The sequence below is a fragment of the Argopecten irradians genome, chromosome 8, assembly GCF_041381155.1.
Source record: "Argopecten irradians isolate NY chromosome 8, Ai_NY, whole genome shotgun sequence".
Lineage (NCBI taxonomy): Eukaryota > Metazoa > Mollusca > Bivalvia > Pectinida > Pectinidae > Argopecten > Argopecten irradians.
In genome coordinates this window covers 9,598,115-9,620,863 of record NC_091141.1, presented here as the reverse complement: position 1 = coordinate 9,620,863, position 22,749 = coordinate 9,598,115, and the positions used below count along the sequence as shown (strand labels likewise).

General features: G+C 35.8%; 1 protein-coding gene across 18 annotated transcripts in view; it reads left to right on the top strand.

Annotated features, from left to right (window-relative positions):
* Nucleotides 1-22,749, top strand: part of LOC138329296 (xin actin-binding repeat-containing protein 2-like) — a 141,151-nt gene that overhangs the window by 71,684 nt on the left and 46,718 nt on the right. For all 18 annotated transcript variants that reach the window (XM_069276180.1, XM_069276184.1, XM_069276179.1 and 15 more), the window contains one exon: nucleotides 1,814-1,886. In XM_069276180.1, the coding sequence (XP_069132281.1) occupies nucleotides 1,814-1,886 (73 nt within the window). The remainder of the gene's footprint in view (nucleotides 1-1,813; nucleotides 1,887-22,749) is intronic.

Genomic DNA, 22,749 nt, shown 5'->3' with positions numbered 1-22,749 from the left:
CAGTAATTAAAATCCTACGTAAAATCTTTAAATCTTTTAAAAACTGTTATCAGAGATTGGTCATATGAAAATAGTTAGGGAGTTTACCATGGAAAATATATTACTTAGGAATAAGTTTAGTATTAAGCGAGCAAACAGTTTTGCACAAGACCATACAATGCACTCTACACAGGTAAGAGCGAAGCGGGTACACATGCTCGATTAAGAGGCAACTGAAGGGTATTCTCTACTTAGTAATACTTCGCTCTTTTGTAGTTTTGGCGTACAAGTGCTTGTTTAAAGTCGTCAGAATGGAGTATAAAGTTCTACTGAAGTATTGTTGGTTTTTTATTTTGGAAACAAGAACCAGTTTTATACATTGTAAAACATGGAATAAATCTAAACATGTTCTAAATTTCCCTGTGGTGTCCCTTGGATTTACCTGGTGATCATCCGGGTATGTTCAGGCACATAGGCTATTTTCAGAAATACACATTTATGTGTTCTATTTATATATGTTTTTATATGCACTTTTGTCGAAACTATACATATTTGAATAAAATTAAGTAAAGATAAATTCATAAGGATCATCGATGTTTAGTTTGTAGAGCATTCATAAAAACATAATGGGACTTTAACCCCGAAGAATTATAAATATCGAAATGCTTCAATACACCGATTCTAAAACACAGATTCATCTTTACTTTAAAAAGTATCACAATTTATAATACAGATGTAAACCCGTCTTCAATCAATGATGAATTTGATTAATTAGGCTTTATGAAGCTTTCCATTTCTCTAAGAATACAGAGATGAAGCATTTCAAAGTTACATGTATTTGCCTTTGAGGTACAGGAATTAAGCACTCTTGAGCTACCTGTATTAATTTGCTTGGAAGATTGATACTGAGGAAGAGTTTGGCTCCTGATGGGAAGACAGTTTACCTTAGTAACCCAACGCATAGTCTGATTAGTGAAGTTGTTATGGGGTTCTAGTAGAGGCTCCAAATGGGATATTTATATCTCAAAAAAAAGGTGTCCCCTCTTAATTCCCCACAATTATTGTTATTGATTGAATGATTATTTTCAGCATGCTTAAGAAACATATGTGAACATTTGTTCCCCTTGCAAACTCCAATGCATAATTAATTAGAAATGTCATTAGCAAGTCTATGGGGAGCACAATAGTCCGAAAGCAGTAAATTAAATATTTAAACAAACCCACCTGTAGTTTTTCTGTAAATGATAAGGTAGGTCAAGAATTCTCTCCTTAATTTGATAATCATGGCCATATCTTAGGTAGATGTATATGACATTTTGTAGTTGGCCCTGCCTGGCTACCCTAAATATTCCTACCATTGACATACCATGTTGTTGGCTAACCCCCAAATGAGCCTTCCCCCGTCTTGTGTATGTAGCAACTCATCATAGCCTTGGAATTAGAATACTTCTCTTTTCGTGTGCCATACCAGTTAATTTTTTCCTGTTGTTTTCTCCACTTGGTTTCCTTGTTTTCGATGGTGGCTGTAGAGCTCCCAGAATTCCCTCAGAGTGTCGTCTGCTAATTCCTTCTATGCAGGAGTCGTTCTTGATAGCATTCTTATAGACTGGATATAAGTTTGTGATTTTTATTGTGAAATAATTCAAAGTACTTGAAGGAAGAATTTAGTTCAACAAAAAGGAATTCCTTTAAAAAACCAGATAAATTTCGTATGAGAGTGTAATAGTGTGCAGGAATTTTCACACATTCAGGATAGTGATTTGCAAAAATGTCTTACCGTGCAGGGTTGAAGAAACCTGTAAGTAAATTATCAGTTTCTTCTAAATTCAAACAGGAGGTTGTAACCGAACAAAAGGATGGCAAAACCGTGACGACAAAGACTGAGGAAACCTCAACAACCAAACAAGGTAAGAATCTATTTATCTTTTATCCATCAGTGTTGCAAATCATTCAATAGCAAAATGCTGAAGTACGCGTTATAAGTGTAAGTGATAACTACAAAGCTACCAAATACATGATGTAATAAATGTACGACAGATCTTTGGAGCAGACACTTTGCTTTTTACAGGTTTGGAATTTGTATGGGATACCTCTGTTAAATCATCTTAAATTGATATTTATTACAAAGGCTCATATGGTAATGTGTATGGAATGGATTATCATACATACACATGCATGGGCATATTTTTTGTTGCATTGAAGTGGAGGAAGGGAAAGATTTGAAAATTCCTCTTTACCTCCTAGCTGTGAAATGTGGACCACAAAGTGTTACCCTCCCCTTCTAGTATGTTCTTGACTTCTCGTCCATGTTTTGTATGATATGGAGGCAGAGGGAATATATAGGGATATGTATTATAGAAATTTCTTGTTTTAAAAAGAAAATTGAATTTGTTGGAAGATTAATATGCATGTATGGCATAAGGTTTATTTCTGGTAGATGTAGGTGATGGTGTATCTAAATTATGTTTTTGATTGTACAAGTAATGGCAAGTAAATGAGGATGTTTGAAACTACATGTTTTATTAGTACAGAGTTGTTTGCCCTTGTGAGTTCAGTACTTGAAAACATAATTGAATATTTGTGTGAAATAACTTCAAATTCTTCGTATGAAAAGTATAATGAGTAGGAAAAGAGTTTTGACTAAGGTATAAGTGAAAAAAATTCTTAGGCTATAAGTAACATATGGAAAATATTTTCATAATGAATGTGAAGTTAAGATTAAGAATAATAAAACAAAAGTATTCTTGTGAAATTCTCCATCCTTCACAACTGTTGGGGTTTATTGTTCAGGAACAACATGGCAGTGTACATTAAGATGTAATGTATCTGTACTGGTATGTTTGTTACCCTGGTGGGAGTAATAACCTATGACAAGTATTACAGGGTATATATTCAGGAATCTCCCATCTTTGATTCCCCAACTGATAAAACCAGTATCAGATAGACACACTTTTGACAGGGACATCATCATGTTGTTCAGGCCCCAACAACAAACAGGTCTGCAAAAACTCAAAAGTCATTACATTGAATTAGAAACATGCTTCAGCTTATGTTATGGCCTCGTCACAAGATGTGGATGTATCATGTTAACCATGTCCATCCTATCCTATTCTGTCCTATCCTGTCCTGTCCTATCCTGTCCAGCCCTGTACCAATTTGATTGGTGGAGAAGCAGTAGGACATTCTAAAGGTAAAACATTCTAGGTACTGCTGGTTACTAAATGGTTGTCTGACATCCTTCCACTTCCCCTTCAACTCGAGGATTTGCTTGCTAAATGGTTGTCTGACATCCTAATAGTTCCCTTCCAGATCTGGAATAGATTCATTCAGCTAGCTATATTATAAAAACGGTAGCAAAACCATAGTCCTTCTGGATTGACTATATAGTCCTTCTTAAATTGGCCATAGTCCTTCTGAATTGTCCAGTCCTTCTAGATTGTCCATGCTTCTTTCAATTCCCTTTTAGATCCATAGTCCTTTTAGATTTGTCCATTACCTTTGGATCCCATAGTTCTTTTGGAATCTATAAGTCCATAGTTATTTTAGATTGTCCATAGTCCTTTTATGAATTGTCCATAGTCCTTTTTTGTCCATAGTCCTTTTATTTGTGATTGTCCATTAGTTTGCATGCTCATTTTAATTGTCCATAGTCCTTTTGATATTGTCCATAGTCCTTTTGGACTGGTCCATAGTCCTTTAATTGATTGTCCATAGTCCTTTTGGATTGTCCATAGTCCTTTTAGATTGTCCATAGTCCTTTTGATTGTCCATAGTCCTTTTGATTGTCCATAGTCCTTTAATTTGTCCTTTTAAATTGTCCATAGTCCTTTTGGATTGTCCATAGTCCTTTTGGATTGTCCATAGTCCTTTTGATTTCCATAGTCCTTTTGATTGTCCATAGTCCTTTTAAATTGTCCATAGTCCTTTTGGATTGTCCATAGTCCTTTTGGATTGTCCATAGTCCTTTTGGATTGTCATGTCCTTTTAGTCTGTCTTTGTCTTTTGATTGACCATTTTACTTCTGGATTGACCATAGTCCTTCTGGATTGACCAAGTCCTTTGGATTGACCATCCTGGATTGACATAGTCCTTTTGGATTGACAATTGTCCTTCTGGATTGACCAAAGTCCTTCTGGATTGACCAAAGTCCTTCTGGATTGACCAAAGTCCTACTGGATTGACATTGTCCTTTTGGATTGACCATAGTCCTTTGGATTGACATTGTCCTTCTGGATTGACTATAGTCCTTTTGAATTGTCCAAAGTCCTTCTGGATTGACCTGTCCTTCTATATTGACTCCTTCTGATTGACCATTGTCCTTCTGGATTGACCATTGTCCTTCTGGATTGACCATTGTCCTTCTGGATTGACCAAAGTCCTTCTGGATTGACCATTGTCCTTCTGGATTGACCAAAGTCCTTCTGGATTGACCAAAGTCCTTCTGGATTGACCAAAGTCCTACTGGATTGACCATTGTCCTTCTGGATTGACCATTGTCCTTCTGGATTGACCAAAGTCCTACTGGATTGACCATTGTCCTTTTGGATTGACCATAGTCTTCTGGATTGACCATTGTTCTTCTGAATTGACCATAGTTCATCTGGATTGTCCATACTTATTTTGGATTGTCCATAGTTATTTTGGATTGCTGTACCAATAGCATATATGGTTTCACCTTCCAATCCCATTCAGTGATACAAAATACAATAGCACAATCGGGAGTTCTACTAATGACATTCATATTTCATACCTCACACATCTGGTCAGTTGGTTAAACCTGTACAGGTGATGTTTTACCTGGTGGGAAGGTTTTCTTTGAAGGAGATGATAAACGAAATATGTCCGCAAATGACCAGTTTTGAGCATTTGCATCAAAACATAATTGCACTATATAAACACATTTCCTGTGTGCCGTTAATGATAATACCTGCAGTAGTTATATGCATGAAATCACCATGAAATTAAATGAAGCGTGCCATAAAGGAAAACTTGGGTATTTTGAAGAAATGAATTGAGGAAATAAGAGAAAGGGTGCTGTTTAGGATAAATGTGGTATATTGAGGAAATAAGAGAAAGGGTGCTGTTTAGGATAAATGTGGTATATTGAGGAAATAAAAGAAAGGGTGCTGTTTAGGATAAATGTGGTATATTGAGGAAATAAGAGAAAGGGTGCTGTTTTGGATAAATGTGGTGCTGTTTAGGATAAATGTGGTATATTGAGGAAATGAGAGAAAGGGTGCTGTTTAGGATAAATGTGGTATATTGAGGAAATAAGAGAAAGGGTGCTGTTTAGGATAAATGTGGTATATTGAGGAAATAAGAGAAAGGGTGCTGTTTAGGATAAATGTGGTATATTGAGGAAATGAGAGAAAGGGTGCTGTTTAGGATAAATGTGGTATATTGAGGATATGAGAGAAAGGGTGCTGTTTAGGAAAACTAAGATAACTTCTAACATTCCTGTTCTCCAGTAGTGCTGCAGTACAGAAAGCAAGCATTACCTTTCTGATTACTTATAGATAGAGCCTAGAGGTGCTGATCTATCTTTCACTGACATAGATTGGGAGATAGATTAAGAGGTCACAGTGCCAACCCTATACATGCCAAACAGCCTTTCTCCACCAAAGTTTAATCAGTTTTTACACAACACAATGTCTAAGTCAGCTGTAACTGTTGACTACCCAGACTGGGTTATCACTGGGTAGAATAGCTATCATTGGGGATAGGGAGGTTATCACATGGTAGGCGGGTTATGGTATCATTGGGTTGAAGGTTACATGTGATGGACTTGATTTTGGAGACTGTGCATATGATATTCTTTTTAATGATTAGGTGAATTAGTTGCTGCAGGGTTGCCTCTCGATCCTGTAGAAATATGTTATTTGCAGTTGCTTCTACTTTGAAATCGCCAAAGACAGTCTGGGAGTGACAATTTCTCTTTAAGTCCGATATCTGTCGTGAACATGAACCAATCAATGGCAGACATTGACTCAATCCTACAGGGAAATCTGAAATAAATGTTCATTGTGTTTTGTATAAATCATTTATTATAGTGGTTTACAGCTAGAACATTCTCATAACATCATTAGGGAACAGTTGTCATGGTAACAGGATTGTGAAATGTAGTAATTGTGTCTTTTGTATGATTAATCCTCAATAAAATGGCAGAGCTGGACCAGAAATACATCTTGACACCTAACAGTCTGCCATGTATTATAATATGTAATGTATTAGCTATGTGATGTGGTAAAACAATTCTGAATTCTCGTGGCACGCTATCCTACATATGAACAATCAAACATCCATAACTTCCATCTTCAGAACCTGGAATGAAGGATTTCATTTTGATTTGTTACAATTAAAGGGTGATAACTTTGCAATTTCAGAATAGGACCTATTTATTTCTGTGCAATCTGTGTCAATTTCAAGAATTTACCACAGTTAATAAGATCACAGAGAAAAGTATGATGAATAATATTTTATATGTACTGTTAACCTATTCAGAACACATGCAGCATTTCGGTTGTTTGTGTTTATGCATTGCTGTCGGTATATATTTCTGCTTCATGCATGTAGTCCTTGGATGCACTTTTTTGCAGGAACAATCAGCATTGGTCATTTAAACTCTTAATTAACATTTAAATGGAAAGAAAGTATAACGAACCTAGAATATCTACTATATAAAAGCTGCCATTCGTATGTCCATAAACCTTTAAAGTTTGAATAAAACATACATTTGTGGATACAAACATAAAAGCATGTTAGCTTTCTAATTAGTGGGTTTATCAAAACCAGAGATCTGGCCTAAGTCAAGGAGCAGATCTGGGATTTAGAAACAATTCATAATAGACAGGAAATTCATCCATCATCTTCCAACACTGAACAAGCTATACAACCTAGCATTATTGATACAATACACATGTAGTCTTGTTACCCCACTTTGGGGTGTTTTTATAACAAACCTTGCTTTTGTTTTCATTTTGGAAGCCAGTTTGTATCATCTAATGGTGGTTTTCCTAACATGTATGGGTACATTCCTTTAATGGCCGTCTGGTAAGTGTATTGTGATGGACTCTTTTGAAGGTTTTTTGATACTGGCCAGATTCTCGATGAACAAACATATATAAATGGTGGCAGGGGCTGTATCAGATACACTATCATATTCTCTGATGTGAAACACTGATACAGCATCAAGGTTAAATAGGAATGTATGATTTATAAACTAATAACCCACAGGATATGATAACTAAGCCATTTTTGGATTACTGAAAACCTCTGGTAGTTATAAGGCTAAGTTGTTTGCTAGTAGTGAAATATCAGTGGCATGGATTGTCTACTGATGTGTGGAAATCAATAGCCGCCTGTACAATTCTCCGAGGAGTGGAAATACATGTGAATTTTCCAGTGGATATTTAGCCGAGGAAACAAAATTATGGATTCCTTCTGTAACTGAATTCCTGGATTCCTTCTGTATGGAGACGGATTGTATTTCCTTGGTATTTATGTTGTGCATCTGTGGATTTGCTTTAAACTGTAACTGCTGATATTGTTCAGAAGTAAGTCTACAAAGAGAGGCATTCCTTCTTGATGAAATTTCCGTCTGCCCAACCACTGCAGCTTTATGATTATACTGCTTTCTCTTCAGGGAATCTTCACTGTTGGTGCTTAGAGAAAGTAGTTGGACTTAAAAATTCAAGGTAAAGGAATCATCCCACATTTTCATTCTGGATATCTTTAAATATCATATAAAAGCAGACGACACTACTTTCAAAGGCATCCATTTTCATTTCTAGCAGACGACAGACAAGTTTGGAAGCTGCATTAAAATTTTGGATAATATTTCTGTGACTGTTCTTTTTGAAGTAAAAACCGTGGGAATCAGAAAGAAAAGACAGAAAGAAGATTAAGTATTTAAGATTGGTTGGTCTTCAGTGTGAGGTAAAACTGGCCTTCAGGGTTTGTGTGCACCATTAGTTTCTACATCTGATAACAATACAGTCGGGACTCTCAAGCCTTCTGTTATTGAAAACGGAAAATTAATTATGTACAACCTAAGGGGCCTTATATATATAGCGGAGGTCAGAGTTCACTTTACTGATTGAAGAGTGATCAGAAGTTTCAGAACTGGTAAAGTATATTTATATAATGTGCAATCTTCCTAAATACCTGAAGAGTTAACTATCATACAAAGTCAACTAACCATCCATGCACAGGTCTTGTGCGTGTTCTGCGAGAAAGCATATGTGAAAGTATGTGTGTGCTGGTTGTATAGGAACTAACAGCCCCTTTCAATGACTATACAAACCGTTCTGTGTATTTACTAGGAAGTATTTTATATTCTACCCGGTGTGTCCTGAGGAAACCTATTGGTCATAGTCGGCTGGAAAGTCCGGGAGTGTATGGAGTAAAACAGCTATCGATTGTGTGTATTATTCGTGTGAATTTTTGGATTATTTATCGCTGGGAAAATTGGGCAGTGATTGATCAACCATGTCAGGTAAACATTGGTACATCATCATGATGAGTAAATATCTGTTTTATCTGTCATGCATGACTGAATCAGGAAAATTTGACTTCACCACAATTATAAATGCATTAGATTTCCGATAAAATTACCAGGCCGACGGGTTTTATAGCCAGACTGCCAAATATATCTTACTTGTTTTAACTGTTGATTCATTGTACATTGATAGTTGAGTTCTATATTAATAGTATGCCATCTCTTGTCGTTTTCCTTTTTATTGAAACGATAAGTTTAAGTGTTTACCTGTGATCTATGCTGATTCTTTATACGTGATAAACTTGTCTGTAGATTTGTCTGTTAAAGCCCTGGGATTACAAACAGATTAGGTATTGTATTATCAACCACTTGTACTAATTTGGACACATGTAGAAGCTTGATTCGATCGATAGCGTCAGTACGTGTGTTTGGGGGAGGGGTCTACGTTACATCAGCACGCACAGCAAAACACATCCTTTATGGCATCAGATGTCAGACTTATTATAGATAGTGGTGATTCAAACTGCCAAACAGATTGGTGTGAATTACTATAGTATCATATGATTGCTTTACTTTTATAAACAGGTCTAGGCATTTAAGGATTTTTTGGTAAAGAAATCCTGGAGTTTCCGAGAAAAACAACCAACCGATGGCCAGTATCTTATGACTTAACTTCTGATTTTGTAGTTAGGGTCTATAGTGGTAAAATGTCAGTTATATTGTAACCACCTTGACAGAATGGCCCAGAGGTGAAGGGATAATGGTAGAAAGTCGGACACCTTAACCACTGTGCCTCTTTGACCTAGAGGTGAAGGTTTAAAGTGGAGGAATGTTAAGATACCTAAACCACTTTTATGCAACCTTTCACTGTCAATCTACCAAAACCTGCTATATGCATTTATCTTATTCAGTTATAGACATGTAAGGTTAATGTTTGAATTGACTTAAATTTCAAATTAACTTTTAACCTGTTAGTTTCATCTCATGCAATTCACAGCCACACGGAATCACATTTTAAATTCATCTTTCTGACAGTTATGAAAGTTAATCAATTGTTCAAGTGTTTATAAAGTGTTAGTCTATGAGCAGACACACACCCTTGCAGTGTCTGTATAGTATCGTATGTCCTTCATACATGTGTGTCAGTCTGTGCATTTTCAATGTGTTTTATGTAAATGTGTTTATATATATATATATATATATACAAGGTACACCTTCATTGGTGATCTAATATATTCCTGGGACCTATATTGAAAATCAATACAGGTAAATTATACCTGGTCTTTACTTACCTGTGTGGAGTAAATGTTCCTAAGAAATACCTACAACTGAATTCTCAGATCAATGTAAGGGGCTGTGGTTTTGGAGACATTAAGGTGTCTAGTCTATGTGGCAGCTAACAGTATTGACCATAGGTCACTGGTTTTTCTCTCAGAACTCCAGTTTCCCTTCACTGAAACCTGCAATGCTTTTAATTCAGACCATGGGCTGCGATGGTTGAGATTTCAAAGCATAATACCACAAGCCCTCCATCTCTGGGTAACTGGTCTGTGGTTTTTCCCCAGGTACTCTGGCTTTCCTCCACCAACAAATGTGATACATCCCTAAATGACCACTGCTGTTAAAACCTTATAAAACCAAAACCAAATCAATTTTGATCATAATTGGTAGGGGCTGTTGTGGGCAAGTGATTAAGTTGTCCACACATATTACAGGTATCACTAGCCCTCCAGCTGTGGGTTACAAGTTCAAAACTCAATGTGGAACATTTGATTGATAGTCTGCTACTTTCCAGGGCCTAGTTTCTGAACTTTAAGGAATTCCTTTACTTAGAATTCCCCATAGGAAAGCATCACAAAAGTTTAAGGGAAAAAATCTATGTTATTGAGCTTTCCTGAACTTTGTAGTAATACTTTAATTTTTTGAAGTCAAAGAATATTGATGAAGCTAGGACCATAGGTTAGTGATTTTCCTGTGGGTACTCTGTCTCCATTTTCTATACCTAGCATGTCCTGAAATGACCCTAGCTGTTTGTGAGATATGTTAAACAAAAACAAATAGAACCATATCTAGTACATAGAACACAAATAAACATACAGTTGGTCCATTGTTATCTCCTTTCATTCTATCTCTTTTATTGCTACGTCATTGATTATAATTGAAAGCAAGTTTTGCTTTCCTCTTGTGCTGTATCGTGTCAGTATTTGTTGTTAGTAAATATGGGTATACAAGTACATGTATATGAACATGTACTACTATCTGTAGAATATCTACCGTAAATAAATACAGGTGTGTGAACATTTTGAATCTATTTCTATGTGTAGAACATGGTCTCTGTCACAATGAGAGGTAGACTTGATTAGCATTAACATAAAGGTGTTTTTAATACCATTATTCAGTAAGATGGTTCCAAATGTAATCTGGATATATAAGTATTAGGAAACCCTATAGATGTGCAGATTAAAGGCAGGTTGTGAAAGGAATTTAGATAGGTATTAATCAAAGAGATAAAATAGTATGAAAGTGACATGGAATTGAAATGTGGTGATAAATATACCAGATACAGAAAAGTTTGCCCTTGATTTTACAAACTTCTTCCAGTATTAGCATTGGTTTTACCATACTCAACCTTATAAGTACCAAGGGTACAAAATATTATTGAAGCTCGATCTTACAAAACTATTGCATATAGTAAGCCATAATTCAATTTGCAGACACAATCAAAGATGCTTTTATCACCGCTGACGAATAATATTTTTTCTCTATCAAAAGCAGGAGCAGACAAATAAGTGTTTTTCTTCAGTTACAAAAGTTAGTTACTTTACACTATTACCACCATTGAAAAGTTTGTGCTTTTAATTTTACTTCAAGATAAAAATTTCAAAAATAATTAACTGTGCCCCGAAAAAAACCCAAGGTAGTATGAGGTGGAGTATCTTTAAATAAAGAAATAATTGGTTTTCATATTTTCATTCTGCATTTAAAACATTGATGAAGCTATCTGCCCTTGGTTTACTAGTTGCATCACTTAATCATTTCCCCTATGAGATGGGGGTAAATATAGGTAGGTTCTAATGCAATGATATTTTGATTACTTTTCATCAACATAAGAGGAATCACAAGACGAATTTTTTTCAGCAAGTTGATATGGTGACATTTTTGGCTACAATATTTATTCAGTAATATATCAACAAGTGCTTATTACTTATCTTGCTGGATTTGTAAGGGTTAATTGGTTTAATTGATATTAGCTGTATGAAAAAACCCACCAGGTACTAATTATAAACAGCTTTTTGCTTTAGGATGTCATGAATTGATGTAAAACACAGTATGTTATATGTATGCTTTGGGAAATAGGAAAAAAATGCAGTTTTGAGCGAGGCCCAATGTTTCGGAATGATGTTAAAAACATGAAGTGTTTGGCTGAGGTTTGAATTCCTATAGGGTTGTTGGTGCCTGCTCAGAGGAGGTATGGCAGCTATAGGATATAAACATTTCTCAAATAATATAAAAATCACTTCTGAAGATTCACAGCAAGATATACAGTATCCTAGAAGCTGACGTTTCATACCCATTGAAGCATTAGTATAGCTACATTTACATTCACTGTGTTATTTTTCCCTCTTACCAAGATCAGGAAACCTAGAAGCTGAAACATAAAACTTCAGGAAAATATATGGCTGCTGATTATATGATAAATAGCTCTCAATAGACTAATGATTTTGATTTCATGAACAGATAACCATGAATTTCCATTGATAATGATAACATTATATATAGAGAAATCTTGACTGTAGTACACAGGAATACATTGACATAGGCATTCATTAGTCCATTAGAATCTAGAATCCTAGATTGAAGAGAATCCTCATCCTGATGCAACCTCACAACAATCTCAGTCCTTTGAACTTGTCATTAATCTGATAGACTTCATTATCTCATTCAAATTACCATGGTTACTGATGGAAATTATTAAATTGAATTTGAAGAGAAAAAATATAAGCTGATTGGAACAAAACCAATGGTGATGTTCTGATGGTACTGTCACATGATTTGTAACGAAACGGTGAGTGTGCAGGGCGATCAGAATTCATACCGGATGATTCATATCCCGATTCCAGCCATCTTGGATGTCTTCAATAAAACAGGAACATGATCATTCAGTTATTGACAAATTCTAATATGGATCGGTTGTTCATTTCCATGGTTCAGTGAGCAGATCACTATCATGAATGTAAGAGTTGAATATTTGATTGGAATTACAAAGAATATGCCTGGAAGTTCTTCAGAATTGGGAAGTTATTATCTAATATTTGTTGTGATTTGTCCAGCTGCAGTAAAATATCTAGTTAATGGACGTGGAGGGCTGCTTTAAGGAGTTCTCAGTTCATCCCTAATTGGTTAGAAATTTAATTGAAAATGGCTTCAGGCTGCGAGATTATTGATCAAAGACTGACAATCCTATTGGTGGAGGAAAAGAGCTCTCTATATGATTATGGTATTAAATAAAGATTCTGGAAAAGAAATATAAAAGCTAATCAAAATGTTTGATCCAAGACTGATTGTTTAAAAAGCTATGCTTATATGATGAATTTACTTTGTTGGTCTCAAAAGGCTCATTATAACTATACATGCCTTTTAATGTACATTTACTCAATTCTATTGTAGTGTACTTGGGCATATAAATTTGTATGATATTTCCTTCTGAATTTATTGTAATTAAAACCTATATAATCCGGAGACCTGCCTATTCTGACCAAAAATGACATCCTATTTAGACAAGTTAAACTTGACTTGAATGTTCCTGTTGACTTTAACATTGTTTTGTCAGAATGAGGAAAACAAAGTTTTTCATGTGCCATGATTTGTGCTTTAACCAAAGATAATTACATGGCTGTAACCCTCCAGTATGTGTTTCACATAAAATGTAGAAGATGTTAGTCATGTTGGTGAACAAATAAACAATAGACTTGTAATAGCAGATGTTTATGGGGATTTAAGTGTGTAGGCAGACAGGAGGAGGTGCAGCACTTAGAAAGGGGGAGGAGGCTAAGGTAAGGGGGGGGGGGCTAAGGTAAGGGGGGGGGGGCTTAGGTAAGGGGGTGGGGGGCTTAGGTAAGGGGGTGGGGGGCTAAGGTAAGGGGGGGGGGGGGGGTAGGTAAGGGGGGGGGGGCTAAGGTAAGGGGGGGGGGGAGATAAGGTAAGGGGGGGGGGCTAAGGTAAGGGGGGGGGGCTAGGTAGGGGGGGGGAAGGTAAGGGGGGGGGTGGGGGGGGGGGCTAAGGTAAGGGGGAGGGGGGCTTAGGTAAGGGGGGGGGGGGTAAGGGGGTGGGGGCTAAGGTAAGGGGGTGGGGGGCTAAGGTAAGGGGGTGGGGGGCTAGGTAGGGGGAGGGGGAGGGGCTAAGCTAAGGTAAGGAGGGGGGGCTAAGGTAAGGGGGAGGGGGCTAAGGTAAGGGGAGGGGGGCAAGGTAAGGGGGCTAAGGTAAGGAGGGGGCTAGATAGGGGGTGGGGCTAAGGTAAGGGAGGGGGCTAGGGGGGGGGGAAGCTAAGGTAAGGAGGAGGGGGGCCAAGGTAAGGGGGGGATGGGGCTAGGGGGAGGGGCTAAGGTAAGGAGGAGGGGGCTAAGGTAAGGAGGAGGGGGGCTAAGGTAAGGGGGGGGGGGCTAGGGGGGGGGGCTAAGTAAGGGAGGGGGAGGTAAGGGGTGGGGGAGCTAAGGTAAGGAGGAGGGGGGCCAAGGTAAGGGGGAGGGGTATGGGGCTAGCACAGGGGGAGGTGGTTAAGGTAAGGGGGAGGGGACTGTGGGTGGTAGGTAAGGAAGGGGGTTAGTAGGTATTGGGGAAGGGCTAGGCAAAGGGAGTGCAGAAGAATAGATGATGGTTTGAAGGGGGAGGGGGCTAGATAATGGTGAGAAGAAGGATAGTGATAGATATAAATAGAGGGAGATGTTGAGAGGGGGGGAGATGGTTCATGTTATATAGCATACTAATGGACTGAATCAGCCATCTGGTACAAAAATAGATCATACATGTCTATATTAAAAAAATATCACATTCTTTATATAATTTCACTGACTGGCATATATCATATGTTAAAAGTTCATATTTGTCTTTCTTTAAGCAGTTAGCTGTGTGCAATAGGCAAGTATATATCCGACTTTCTTTACCATTGGAGATACAAGAGATGGCTTTATTCCATGGTTGCAGGTGTGTGAGAATAGATAATCCCACACATCCAAGTTATATCAGATTCTGAAATATCTAGTTATCACGGTTTATAGGGACGATGTTATACTTATCCCCAGTGGAGTTCTCGCTGCCCTTATGTTGTAAACCTCTATAATGGTCCCTAAAAACATTTCTTATTTTGCTGTGAAGGTTGGTAACCTATTACTCCCTCAGGTGTTTTGGGAGAAAGTTGATATTCCGTTGATGTCAAGTGTGTAATGGAAAATGGTTGCCATGGATACAGAGAAAAAAATGATATTTTGACTGTAATCTAATTTGATGTATGACTCAGAATTGTCTAACATTTGTTACAGATAAAAGAGAGACTTACATAAAATCGGTGGTGTAAGTTTATGTATCTTCCTCAAAATATTGACTCTCCTATGCGCCTTATTGGCAGATAGACTAAAAGATGTTTTATAATATTGTAACCACCAAAGCCCTTCCCTCTGGGTTGTGAGTAGGAAACCTATTAATGGTTCAAACAGTTTGGATTGCAAATTTTCTCAGACTGTCAGATTTTGTTGACTTCGTCAATAGTCAAATCTGTTCCCTGAAATTTCTGTCCAGAATTTGAGTTTTCTGGAATATCTGTGTTCAAATTATTGCAGGTCCACTGGATAACTTAGTTCTGCTCGGAGCAGATGTCCATTTCTGTTTACTCATTGTTTAGACATGCTTCTAATGAGCTCGTTAAGTTGGCATGCATCCTTGATGATGTTAGCTGAACGTTTGTGTCATGTCTGGATGTCCTTGTAGAATGTTGAGAGCCTGAAGCTGTTGAATTAAAGGTTGAACAGTTACATGCGAGTTTCTGGCCGTGTGACAAGCTATGTAATCAACAGATATTTTTAGCATGATGCAGGAATGCTGTAAATCTCATCAACAGTCATGTGAACGACTACTTACCTCTTTGGAGTTACTTCCCTTTGTTTTGTATCTGAACTAATCAACCAATCAAAGTGTGAATCTGAAATCTTTGGGGATGATGCTTTGTGGTAAAACCTGCCTTAACCACCCTCCCTGTATCATGACCACCTGCATGATAAAACCATTTTTAGGTGGTCCCAAGTAACAAATTTTAATATAATTTGACTTCTGTATCGATTGAGAACAATTAATTAGGCCATTTTAAGACCAATTTTATCATTGTTTCCTTTGTTGTCTTAATAAGAAGATATTTACTATATGGTTCTTTAGCCACTTTAATAAAATATATCTTTGACAGTAAATATGAAGAAAGATTTGAAGTATGCCCTTGATTCCTTTTAACAGATGTAGTTTATAAATATATGTTTAGGTGTATAATTGAGGGCTAATATAATAATGCACTATCTACATCTAGGTTATGCATTCGTTCACCTATGGCATCAATTATAAACATACTAGTTTACCTGGGTAGGTGTAATAAGGTCAAGCTCTCTGATTTAAAGTAGTTATCACTGTACAGGTGCTGAAATGTTGTCATACAATTTATTTCCAAACCCGAGATAGTGTTTAATGTTATCATAACAGCCTTAGGTTCAAGGTCATATTTAAATATCATTTTTACAAGGTCATAGTTACAAGGTCATGTACACTCTGAGGTTAAGTACTGTTATGTAGAAAGTGTTTATTGTCAGGGGTACATAAGTGTAGCCTAAAACTAACTATGAGTATATTCTGGCTGCTCCGACCATTTGGAAATATTGTTGTTCAGTAGTACAATTATAATTTTTGGGGGTTTTATCAATAAACTATGGAGTGACTTCCATATGTAACATCCAACATAGTACATTCACTTTTTATTGACATTTCACACTCTACTAAATGTACAGTATAATTTCTATCAACCATCATGGTCATTTAAATTATTGGTTACTCAAAACGTCTTAACTAATGTTAAACTACACATCGCAGTTGCTCTGTGATAAAAAGTATGCAATATGTATTCTTTATTTTATATTATTTAGCAAAGTTAGGCATCCCATAGAGATAATTGTGTTATGACGAACAAAAGTCTAAAAAGTCAATGTAAATTGAGAGACTGTAGAGCTGATGGAGTAGACTCCCCTGACACCTTGTCTTGACTCTCCTGAGTTGTGCTTTAAGGATTAAAAGAGTTGTCTCCCTTACCACACAAGCTGACAGACTCTAAATAAATAGCAGTAGTAAATCATGTGTAACATACTGACCTGTAAGGTGAGGATAGTACACCTTTCTCACCTGTGTGACCTGCCTTAACGACAGGTGTTACTAGACCTACATGACCTAAGGTTGTTACCTGCCAATAGTGCAGAACATTCTTACCCTGAAATATGTATCATCAAAATTATATGTTGTCTTATTTTTTTTTCTCGTTAATTAAGTGAATTTAACATCTTAGTTTAAAAAACAAATTAGAAATTCAAAATTTAAAAATTAAAAAAAAAAGTTGATGCTTTAAGTATGGATACAAAACCACCTTTGTCAGACACATAGTCAAAGTTGGTGTTATAAATCATTGTCAGCTGAGAAAATCGTTCCTGTTTGCAATGTGAACAGTGATAAAGGACCAGTTCTGAGTTACAATGTTGATGGATCGACCCTGGGACAGTCACAAGATAGAATGACATCTTTGGTTGTTTACCTACTGGCATTTACACATACAGGGTGTCAGTCAGTTTAGATTGATTTTATACCCTTGTGACCAAATTATGGTTTAAACAGAGACATATTTATGTACCTTATTCATAAGTATGAAGCAAAGAAGTATAATTCTAACAGTGTGGACATGATAGTGTTGAATTTTCGAGGCGATATGCCCCTTTGTCAAGACACAAGAAGAACAAATAAAATTACATATAGGACGGTCATGAATTTTCACAAAAACATAAACCTTACTCACAAGTACTTATGTACTGGTAGTTATAGATATTGGGCTCAATCAAGTGAGCACCATTATCTTTGGGTAGTTAACATATAGTTTCACATAATCTTCATTCTACTGTACATTGATAAAAGATCTGAGGTGTTCAAACTTTATATTGTACAGACATTTAAGTCTACAATCAAACCTGTCTATAAAGACCACCCAAGGGAGAATAAAAATATTGTCTTAAAGTCTACAATCAAACTTGTCTATAAAGACCACCCAAGGGAGAACAAAAATATTGTCTTAAAGTCTACAATCAAACTTGTCTATAAAGACCACCCAAGGGAGAACAAAAATATTGTCTTAAAATCTACAATCAAACTTGTCTATAAAGACCACCCAAGGGAGAACAAAAATATTGTCTTAAAATCTACAATCAAACTTGTCTATAAAGACCACCCAAGGGAGAACAAAAATATTGTCTTAAAATCTACAATCAAACTTGTCTATAAAGACCACCCAAGGGAGAACAAAAATATTGTCTTAAAATCTACAATCAAACTTGTCTATAAAGACCACCCAACGGAGAACAAAAATATTGTCTTAAAGTCTACAATCAAACTTGTCTATAAAGACTACCCAAGGGAGAACAAAAATATTGTCTTAAAATCTACAATCAAACTTGTCTATAAAGACCACCTAAGGGAGAAATAAAAATATTGTCTTAAAATCTACAATCAAACTTGTCTATAAAGACCACCCAAGGGAGAACAAAAATATTGTCTTAAAATCTACAATCAAACTTGTCTATAAAGACCACCCAAGGGAGAACAAAAATATTGTCTTAAAGTCTACAATCAAACCTGTCTATAAAGACCACCCAAGGGAGAACAAAAATATTGTCTTAAAATCTACAATCAAACTTGTCTATAAAGACCACCCAAGGGAGAACAAAAATATTGTCTTAAAGTCTACAATCAAACCTGTCTATAAAGACTACCCAAGGGAGAACAAAAATAGTGTCTTAAAATCTACAATCAAACTTGTCTATAAAGACCACCCAAGGGAGAACAAAAATATTGTCTTAAATCTACAATCAAACCTGTCTATAAAGACTACCCAAGGGAGAACAAAAATATTGTCTTAAAGTCTACAATCAAACCTGTCTATAAAGACCACCCAAGGGAGAACAAAAATATTGTCTTAAAATCTACAATCAAACTTGTCTATAAAGACCACCCAAGGGAGAACAAAAATATTGTCTTAAAATCTACAATCAAACTTGTCTATAAAGACCACCCAAGGGAGAATAAAAATATTGTCTTAAAATCTACAATCAAACTTGTCTATAAAGACCACCCAAGGGAGAACAAAAATATTGTCTTAAAGTCTACAATCAAACTTGTCTATAAAGACCACCCAAGGGAGAACAAAAATATTGTCTTAAAATCTACAATCAAACTTGTCTATAAAGACCACCCAAGGGAGAACAAAAATATTGTCTTAAAATCTACAATCAAACTTGTCTATAAAGACCACCCAAGGGAGAACAAAAATATTGTCTTAAAATCTACAATCAAACTTGTCTATAAAGACCACCCAAGGGAGAACAAAAATATTGTCTTAAAGTCTACAATCAAACCTGTCTATAAAGACCACCCAAGGGAGAACAAAAATATTGTCTTAAAATCTACAATCAAACTTGTCTATAAAGACCACCCAAGGGAGAACAAAAATAGTGTCTTAAAATCTACAATCAAACTTGTCTATAAAGACTACCCAAGGGAGAACAAAAATATTGTCTTAAAATCTACAATCAAACTTGTCTATAAAGACCACCCAAGGGAGAACAAAAATATTGTCTTAAAATCTACAATCAAACTTGTCTATAAAGACCACCCAAGGGAGAACAAAAATATTGTCTTAAAATCTACAATCAAACTTGTCTATAAAGACCACCCAAGGGAGAACAAAAATATTGTCTTAAATCTACAATCAAACTTGTCTATAAAGACCACCCAAGGGAGAACAAAAATATTGTCTTAAAATCTACAATCAAACTTGTCTATAAAGACCACCCAAGGGAGAACAAAAATATTGTCTTAAAGTCTACAATCAAACTGTCTATAAAGACCACCCAAGGGAGAACAAAAATATTGTCTTAAAATCTACAATCAAACCTGTCTATAAAGACCACCCAAGGGAGAACAAAAATATTGTCTTAAAGTCTACAATCAAACTTGTCTATAAAGACCACCCAAGGGAGAACAAAAATATTGTCTTAAAGTCTACAATCAAACTTGTCTATAAAGACCACCCAAGGGAGAACAAAAATATTGTCTTAAAGTCTACAATCAAACTTGTCTATAAAGACCACCCAAGGGAGAACAAAAATATTGTCTTAAAGTCTACAATCAAACCTGTCTATAAAGACCACCCAAGGGAGAAATCAAAAAAACACCAGGACAAAATATTGTCTTAAAGTCTACAATCAAACTTGTCTATAAAGACCACCCAAGGGAGAACAAAAATATTGTCTTAAAGTCTACAATCAAACTTGTCTATAAAGACCACCCAAGGGAGAACAAAAATATTGTCTTAAAGTCTACAATCAAACCTGTCTATAAAGACCATCCCAAGGGAGAATAAAAATATTGTCTTAAAATCTACAATCAAACTTGTCTATAAAGACCACCCAAGGGAGAACAAAAATATTGTCTTAAAATCTACAATCAAACCTGTCTATAAAGACCACCCAAGGGAGAACAAAAATATTGTCTTAAAATCTCACAATCAAACTTGTCTATAAAGACCACCCAAGGGAGAACAAAAATATTGTCTTAAAATCTACAATCAAACCTGTCTATAAAGACTACCCAAGGGAGAACAAAAATATTGTCTTAAAATCTACAATCAAACTGTCTATAAAGACCACCCAAGGGAAGAACAAAAATATTGTCTTAATGTCTACAATCAAACTGTCTAAAAGAGAACAAAAATATTGTCTTAATCTACAATCAAACTGTCTATAAAGACCACCCAAGGGAGAACAAAAATATTGTCTTAAAGTCTACAATCAAACCTGTCTATAAAGACTACCCAAGGGAGAACAAAAATATTGTCTTAAAATCTACAATCAAACTTGTCTATAAAGACTACCCAAGGGAGAACAAAAATATTGTCTTAAAATCTACAATCAAACTTGTCTATAAAGACCACCCAAGGGAGAACAAAAATATTGTCTTAAAGTCTACAATCAAACCTGTCTATAAAGACCACCCAAGGGAGAATAAAAATATTGTCTTAAAGTCTACAATCAAACTTGTCTATAAAGACCACCCAAGGGAGAACAAAAATATTGTCTTAAAGTCTACAATCAAACCTGTCTATAGAGACCACCCAAGGGAGAACAAAAATATTGTCTTAAAGTCTACAATCAAACCTGTCTATAGAGACCATCCCAAGGGAGAACAAAAATATTGTCTTAAAGTCTACAATCAAACTTGTCTATAAAGACCACCCAAGGGAGAACAAAAATATTGTCTTAAAATCTACAATCAAACTTGTCTATAAAGACCACCCAAGGGAGAACAAAAATATTGTCTTAATGTCTACAATCAAACCTGTCTATAAAGACCATCCCAAGGGAGAATAAAAATATTGTCTTAAAATCTACAATCAAACTTGTCTATAAAGACCACCCAAGGGAGAACAAAAATATTGTCTTAAAATCTACAATCAAACTTGTCTATAAAGACCACCCAAGGGAGAACAAAAATATTGTCTTAAAGTCTACAATCAAACTTGTCTATAGAGACCACCCAAGGGAGAACAAAAATATTGTCTTAAAATCTACAATCAAACTTGTCTACAAAGACCATCCCAAGGGAGAATAAAAATATTGTCTTAATAATCAAGTGGTCTTGATACACAGGTCAAATGGTGTTGAAATCAACCGTTTGGGACACTGTGAAAGTGGTCTTATTACAGAGATGGCCTTTATACAGAGGTGGTCTCTATGGCAGGTTTTACTGTATTTATTTTCTTCTTTATGTGTTGAGTTATCATGTATGGGTATATAATGAAGGCTTTGTGGATAGGGACCTGTTATTATAGGTCTGAACAATGATAGAATCGAGAGGGAAAAAAACATATATCTATATGGGATACTGTCATGTGGGTGTTGGCAGGGCCGTCAAGTCATATACTACATCTTTACTACAGATAGAACGTTCTCTTGTGGGCGAAAATATGACTGACTTTTTCAACAGGTTATTTTGGAGTTTTGGATTTAGACGAAGTAAGTAAAAGCTCCATTTTGTTTTAAATCAGTTTCTGCGAATTGTGATAGATCTGATGATGAACTTCCACTTTCCTAAATGTATCTATGGACTTATGTATAAGGTTCAGGTGTTATTATTAATTATATGGCTATAAGTGTAATGTGAAATTAGAATAAAATTTCATTATTTTAAAAAAGAATCATGGAAATTAATTGTTTATAAATATACATTTGTTAAAAGATGGCCTTCATGAATTCATCATTTGATTTCATTTTCTATCTCACAATCAGTACTCTCAACAAAAATACAGGGCTCATTCCTAAATATAGGAATTGGGTTTATGTTCGATATGATCTTTACCTCCTTAATTAAAATAAGATCTTAGGTGAGAAAGCTATTCTTCACCAGATGCAGTTAAATACTTTAAGGATATTTTCGTCATGTGAAAATGTTCAAACTCACCTGATCCAAATCTTCTTAAGTTATGAACATGTCTGTAATTCATTTGTTATAGAGTTGACAGTCCATGATCTAACAACTATGTCGTTAACTGTTGTATTTGTTTGAGAACTTTACGTCCTTGCCCCCACGCTATATACCTGTATATTTTTATTGATGTTCTATAAACCACGGAGATATCGTGGACACCAGGTGGTGTTTTAATCCATGCTGTGCTTTTGAAGTCTCAATCTGCTCCATTTGTATAAAGTACATATGTATATATAATACAGCTGATTTTTTCATTGAATATATATTATATTTTGTTTGAGTCTTTCCTGGTGTTGATATTTGTTATTGGATAAAGAATATGATTGATGGATATAAATCGGTGTACCACTGCTTGCCCTTTTGGATGCCATTCTGTCCACCTTTCTGCACAGTATAATGTTTCAGCTCCTATACATGATCTGTCAATGGAACAATATTAATAGATC